The sequence below is a fragment of the Dryas octopetala genome, chromosome 6 (assembly GCF_963921425.1).
Source record: "Dryas octopetala chromosome 6, drDryOcto1.1, whole genome shotgun sequence".
Lineage (NCBI taxonomy): Eukaryota > Viridiplantae > Streptophyta > Magnoliopsida > Rosales > Rosaceae > Dryas > Dryas octopetala.
In genome coordinates, this window is record NC_141371.1 from 12,157,863 (window position 1) to 12,164,827 (window position 6,965).

The 6,965-nt window shown below is 36.1% G+C and overlaps 1 protein-coding gene across 1 annotated transcript; it reads right to left on the minus strand.

Moving 5' to 3' along the window:
• Nucleotides 1–657: 657 nt before the first annotated feature.
• Nucleotides 658–2,451, minus strand: LOC147282441 (uncharacterized). The gene has a single exon (XM_086248216.1). It carries the CDS (start codon nt 2,449–2,451, stop codon nt 658–660), a length of 1,794 nt encoding a protein of 597 aa, XP_086104342.1.
• Between the last annotated feature and the right edge of the window lie 4,514 nt (nt 2,452–6,965).

Consider the following 6,965-nt stretch of genomic DNA (forward strand, 5'->3'; position numbering starts at 1 on the left):
TTGCAGGTGAAAAGGCATTTTGAACTAAATCGACCAACTGAACCATTTGATGTATTTCATATGGTACTCCACTCAATATGGCTAAGAAGCTTTTAAATAACATTTTAATCGTCATTTAAATGAGCATGTCATTTACTTCACTTGTACTTCATTTGAAAATCTCTAATCCTTTTAATCTTTTTGGTCCCTGCATCATTTTCTATGTAAAAGAAGTGACATATTATCACAGAATTTTTTTTCATTTCACAGTGGAAAGTGTAAACTAAACTTACATATTAACTTTTCAGGGATATCTTTGTTCCATTCGAAGGAAGAACCATACGAGGTCAAGCCTTGTACCAGGTCCTAGCATACCCATAAGCACTGTGAACCACTTGGATCATAAAACCTCTACCAACACAACAAACTATCATTGCACCACCACCACCACCACCACCACCACCACCACCACAATCAACCAACCTGCAACAACTACCACACCAACAAACTTTCACACCTAGCTCTAAAGATCAGAAGAATCTACATGATAAGAGACATAAATTTCACATATCATATAGACCGACATCTATCGTTGTTAAAAGTGCAGTATTTTCAAAGTTTATTGTGATAATGAGGAGGATCTGAACAAATTTTGAATTTTCAAAGATGCAAATCAACTCATGTTATCAATGCCAACAAAGCAGGATCTACATTATCCTTAGACAATAAATCAACTATCAATTCCAACGTTGATGCATCTGCAGAGAAACCCCTTTCCACCATTTCTTGAATAAGTCCCGTCGCCCTTAATTCCTCATTGTTATTTACAACCCCTCGGATAATTGTGTTATACGTGCAACCATCTGGAGAACAGCCTTTCCCTTTCATTTGTGCAAGCAACTTCTCTGCTTCATTTATTAGGCCCCTCTTACAAAATCCACTAATCATTATATTATATGTCCACACATCAGGTTCAAATCCCTTTGATGATAAACTGCAAAAGAGATCCCTTGCAGATTCAATTTTTCCAGCTATGCACAAACCTTCAATTAGAATATTGTAAATCACAATATTCATATCCAACTTCTTGCCTTCTATCTCTCTAAACAATTCTATTGCCATAGAAAGTCGTTGGTTTTTACAAAGGCCATCCAGTAAAACAGCATAAGTTCGGACATTTGGAAGTTGGCCACAAGCTTGCATCTTAGAGAGCAAGTTTTGAGCATCTTGTGTTCTCCCCACTTTGCAAAAACCATCCATAAGAGTGGTATAAGTAATAGTATTTGGAACCACTCCCTTATGAGACATTTCTTCAAAAAGCATCAAGGCCTCTTCCATGTTTTTATGCTTGCAATATCCGTTTATCAATATGTTATAACTATGAGCATCAAAAATGTCACCCTTGCTAAGCATTACATCAAAAACTCTTTTTGCTTCCTTTAATTCTCCTCGCAAGCAGTAACCATCCATAAGCGAACAGTACGTAACTGTATCAGGTTCAATACCTCTTTGAATCATAATTTCAACCACACTTTTTGCTTCCACAGCTTTCCCCTCCTTACAAAGTGTATCTACTAAGACACTGAAGGTGTGAACATCTGGAAAGATTTTTTTACTCACCATTTCCTTCAACAATCTCGTAGCTTCTTCCCACTTGCCTAATTTGCAAACTCCATCAATCAAAGAGGTATACGTAATGACGTCTGGAACAATACCGGTACTAATCATTTCTGAGAAGACGTTCAATGCATCAGCAACTAGCGTGTCTTTACAAAGACTGTCAATGATGGTGCTATAGACAACTACGTCAGGTTTACAGCCTTCTTGTTCCATCTTCCTAAGCAATTGAATAGCTGCACCATTATTCCCCATTTTGCAAAAGGCGTTTATTAAAGTACTAAATGTGACCACATCGGGCTTACAACCTCCCTCCACCATATTTCTGTACAGTCCTGCAGCCTCAGCAACTCTACCCGCAAGAAGAAAGCCCTTGATTAGAGTGTTGAAGGTCGTGACATCTGGTTCAAAGCCAAATTTGAAGAATTTTCCCAAGACAGATAAACTACAACCCATTTGGTTCAGATGACTAAAACAATTAATGATAATGTTTAGAGTATAAACATCAGGTGCAATTCCCAACAGGCACATTTGTTTATTCAAAGAGATGACTGCCGAATAATGTTTCAATTTGGCAAGTTGACCCAAGATTTGAGTGAAACGGACAACCGAAGGCAGAGGACGCATTTGAAGCATGGTATTGAACAAATTGAAAGCATCGTGGAGATTAGGGGGTTTGGGTTGGGGGTTTGTAGATTTTGTTGGGTTTGTTGGGTTTGAGGATTGAGAATGAAACAAGGCAAAGTAATTGTTGAAGAAAAGAAGATGAGTAGAGTAGTGAAGACAAGGCAAAGGAATACCTCTGTGTCTGTTGCAAGAAGAAGAAGCACTTCTCCACATCGTCGTCTTCAGCATCTTAGAGCCCCTACGGTCAGAGAAAGCTGGGAACAAAGCTGAAGTGGTTTTGGAATGCGTGTTGGAAGAAGCAAGTTAAGCAACCGTTTGAGGAGTGCATGAACTAATGGATCTCGGTTTGGACTAGTCGGTGGGCTTGAAGGTGGACTAGTGGGTGGGCCTGCAAGCCCAATTTCCAGCCCACCCACTAGTGGCTGGGTTTGGAGGCTGCTGGGCGGACGTCCAAAATCCTCTCAATTTAAGGCTTTATCTTGAAAGAAATCACAAATTTCCAAAAAAGCCTGTGCCCATTGGTCAGGTTCTGGTTCAGTAAACTGCAAATGCAGATTTACACAAAACTAGGAATGGCATTGGGGATGGGTGGGGATGGATATGCAACATTCATATCCATTGTTCAATTCGAGGATTCCCCGTACTCATATTCGCGGGAAATGGGATCCCTATTCCCGAATTCGCTACGTTAGTTAAAAAATTTTATTTTTTATTTTTTATTTTTTATTTTTAACAAATAAATTTTACTTTAAATGCACATAATATAGCTAAAGAAAAAAACAATCATACTTGACCAAAAGGAAATTATAGTCCAAAACTAGTTATATATATTTTTATATTGGTAATATAAAATATGAGCAGCGCTCTAGAACTAACCAGTTAGTAAGATAATACAATGATAACCATCATTTTGAGTCTACTACACAATATAATCACATGATTTGAACTGTTTATTTTTTAGGTTCACATTCAAAGATCATTCTCGCAAAAAATTAACAAAATCGAAAATTGTTTAGTCAACTATTAATAAGCTAATTGTGCTCATGTAAATGGACAAACACAAGTTTTTCTATAAAACATGAAATGATTGTAATGATAATCAAATGACTAAATAATTTCTGATTTGATTGATTTTTTGCAAAGTTGATCTTTAATTGGAGACCTAAAATATAAACGGTTTGGATTATGAGATTACTTTGTGTAATGAGCCCAAAAATGTGATTAGCACAATATCATCTTACTAACTAGTTAGCTCTAAAACATTTTTATATAAAATATTATACAAAATGAATATATTATAATTTTTTTATATTAATAATATTATAAAAAATAAATAAAAATATATATTTTTTAATTCGGGGCGGGTTTGGGGATGGGGGTTGCAATACCATACTCGCCCGTATCCAATCGGGTATTTTCAAAAGATTTCCAAATCCGTACCCATACGTACATAAATTTTTTCTATATCCGCCCCGTTCGGTTCGGGTAACCAGTAGTGCCCAAACCCACGGTTTGTTTTTTTTTTTTTTTTTCCATCCCTACAGAAAACTCACATAATTAAAGAGACAAAACCAACTTATATAGGAACAAGAGGCTCGACAGATTCTCGTTCAATAGAAATGCCAAATGTTTTGAATGGATTGAAACTGCTTGGCTTAAGGTTGAAGAGACAGACAGTTTCTCGATCTGGTTGAGCCCTCTCGAGGAGAAAAGACAATCCTTGTAAACTACTTCTTCAGCTTTATCAGATAACCTATCTATTTCTTAGCTCTTTGGTTACTTACACCAGTTTTGGAGCCAAGGAAGTGTGGGTCAGACTTTATCTCTAAAGAACTCAAATTAGGCATTCCTCCCAAAAACAGACCAATTCCGAGACTAGGATATTAAGCCAGCTCCCAAGATTAATAGACAAATAACAAACATTCTCTAATGGTATTGGCATGGAACCTCCCTTGAATAAAGCCTGCAAGACTTGCAAGTTATAAACACAATTAAATAAAGGAACCCAAAAGCACTGCATGAAAAGTAATAAAAAAATACATATATGCAATATTTTACCAAAATCAAGTTGATTCAATGAATCATCAATTTAGTCAAAAGTTGAAACCCATCATGTTTTTAAAGTAACTCTGTAGATGTAATATTACTAAGTATCTCACACAGACATTTCATACCAAACTAGAGGCATAATGAGTTTTCATTCTAGCAAGTGTGACCAGTATTAATGTAAAAGCAGTGTTATCATTCATCTGAAAATAACATAAATTAATAAAGTAACTAATTAATCTTATTGCCATGACGTAAGAGATTATATATAATCTAACAAAATAATCCTGATAAAGAGTAGTGTATCTTTACCATTGTGGTCTCTTTGTTTAGAACAAGAACTTTTGCCCTGCGTATACTGTAAATAACCTCAAACACAATGTTAAATTCATCAGCCTTGGGCTCCAGAAGAAGCTCAGCTTTTTCTAAATTAACACATGAAGCTCCCCAGATTTAGGTGAATTGACAAATTCCCTTCCAATTTTAGATATTTAAGACTTGGAGCAAGTATATTCAAAGATTTGTTGCCAGGTGAATCGAATTTCCAGTCTACATGTATCTCTTCGATTTTCTCACCTGAGATGTTAAGATGACAGATATGAAAATCGCGATAAGCAGCATGCTTAAATCTCAATGATATCAGAGAGGAACTTTCAATGGTGACATTGTGTATCCCACCAACATGTTCAAGATGTAATTCCTTGATGCATTTGCAGCAACATGAGATCCATTTGAAAATCCCCTCATCCGATACATGAACAAATCTGAACCTTAAGTATTCAAGATTAGAGAAAGAAGTGAGTGAGGGTGCTTTAGGCATCTTGCAGTGCATTCCCACAAATAGTGACCTCAAAGATTCACAAAGAAAAACACAAGACGGAAAGGATGGTGTCTCCTTAGATGCATAGTACTCTTTGTCCAAATAACAATAAGATGTAAAGTTCTCAAGATGAATGACTTCAACGTTACACTTTACAGCATAGTGGATCCAGGTCATCATTCGAAATTTCACATCTTTGCAGAAGCTTCTTATTTCATTCAAATGGATCCAAAAAACACAAGAGCCTATGCGAAAGCACTGTATCTTATTATTCCCACGATGCATTAAGAACCTATCCAAAGAACTCAACAAATTTAAACTATTATTTGTGGAAATTTCATCAAAATTCAACGAGGGAGTTGACAGATAAAGTTGTCTGCATCTTTTTTGGTATTTTCTGTTTTTTATGTTTTCTAATATTGTGGATTTTATACTTGTTGTGGATTTTGCATAAATTGATTGTGAAATTTCTGATTTTAGTGGTAATTAGTTAATGTTGTGGGTTTTTTTTTAATTTAGTGGTTTGGTTGTGAAATCTGAATTTAGATTGATGTTGGGCTCATATTTGACAATGATTTATTTTTTTGGTGAAGGAAGGATAGTGTTGCATTTGTTGTGAAGGATAATTGCATTTTTGGTGAGGTATGTGTTTAATCTATCTTTTAGTTAAGTTTTTGTATGATTTAGTATTTAATGTTTCATATATAATTGTATTAAATTTTTGAGTGAATTAGTTTGTATGTTAAAATTAATTATAAAATTGATTAATTAATTTGTATGTTTTTATATGCTAAAATTTAATAGTTTGTTTGTATGCTTATATGTATATTGTTAGATTAATTATAATTTAGTTTGTATGTTACATTTAGTTTAGTTGCAATTGCAAAATATCCGATGACGTAGTCCAGCACTCCTCGAGTACTGGGTGAAGTCATGTGGCACGAAGCGCTTGTGCGAAGTTATCAATCGATAACTTTGTACATTTAACTAGTCGTGCGAAGTTATCAGTGGATAACTTTGTACACTAAATTTAAATTCACCTTAGACCCGTTCGAGAGTCTATTGGACGCGCGCATGGGCGCTTGGCGTGACTGCGCTCCAATATGATTCTTGAATTGTCCAAATTACCCATGGACAGTTTGGGAGTGCACTGAAGTGCAGTTGTTGAAGGGTCAGCTAGAAGAATCGAGAGCGGCATATGCGGAGCAGACGAGTAAAGTGCAGCAGATGCAGCAGATGTTTGGCCAGTTGGCCAGGATTGTACCTGGGTTTGTGCTGCCGCCCAACATTGACCAGTGCATGCCAGACTCCTCCACCGGTGTCGATGATGCTACTGACCTAGGGGGCCATTAGTTATTTGTATGTATGTATTAATTAAATTGTTTCTACTTTGTATGGATATTTTGGATATATAAATTTATTAATTTTGTTTTATATAGTTTTTGAATAAAGATTTTTTTTTTTTAAATATTAAATTCATATATATAATTTAAATAAAATTTTTTTTTTTTAAATAAAATACGTTTGGGCGACGGACAAATTTCGTCGCCCAAACAGGGTTTGGGCGACGAAATTTGTCCGTCGCCCAAAGCACGTTCCAGCGAGAAAATTAGTTATTCCTCTCCCAAATCATGTTTAGGCGACGGATAGTTTCGTCGCCCAAACATACTTTGCGCGACGAATAAGGGTGTTCGTCGCCCAAACCCTCTTTGAGCGACGAAATTTGTCCGTCGCCTAAATATGCTTTGGGCGACGAATTTTATGTTTTAGGAGACAAAAAAAATTCGTCGCCCCAGGTGTCTTTGGGCGACGAAATTTATGGGTTCGTCGCCCAAACTCTTGGGCGTCACATTTTGGGCGTCCAAATGCTCGACGA

Coding starts and splice junctions, on each gene's coding strand:
- LOC147282441 (XM_086248216.1), bottom strand. CDS start 2,451: ATGCTGAAGACGACGATGTGGAGAAGTGCTTCTTCTTCTTGCAACAGA.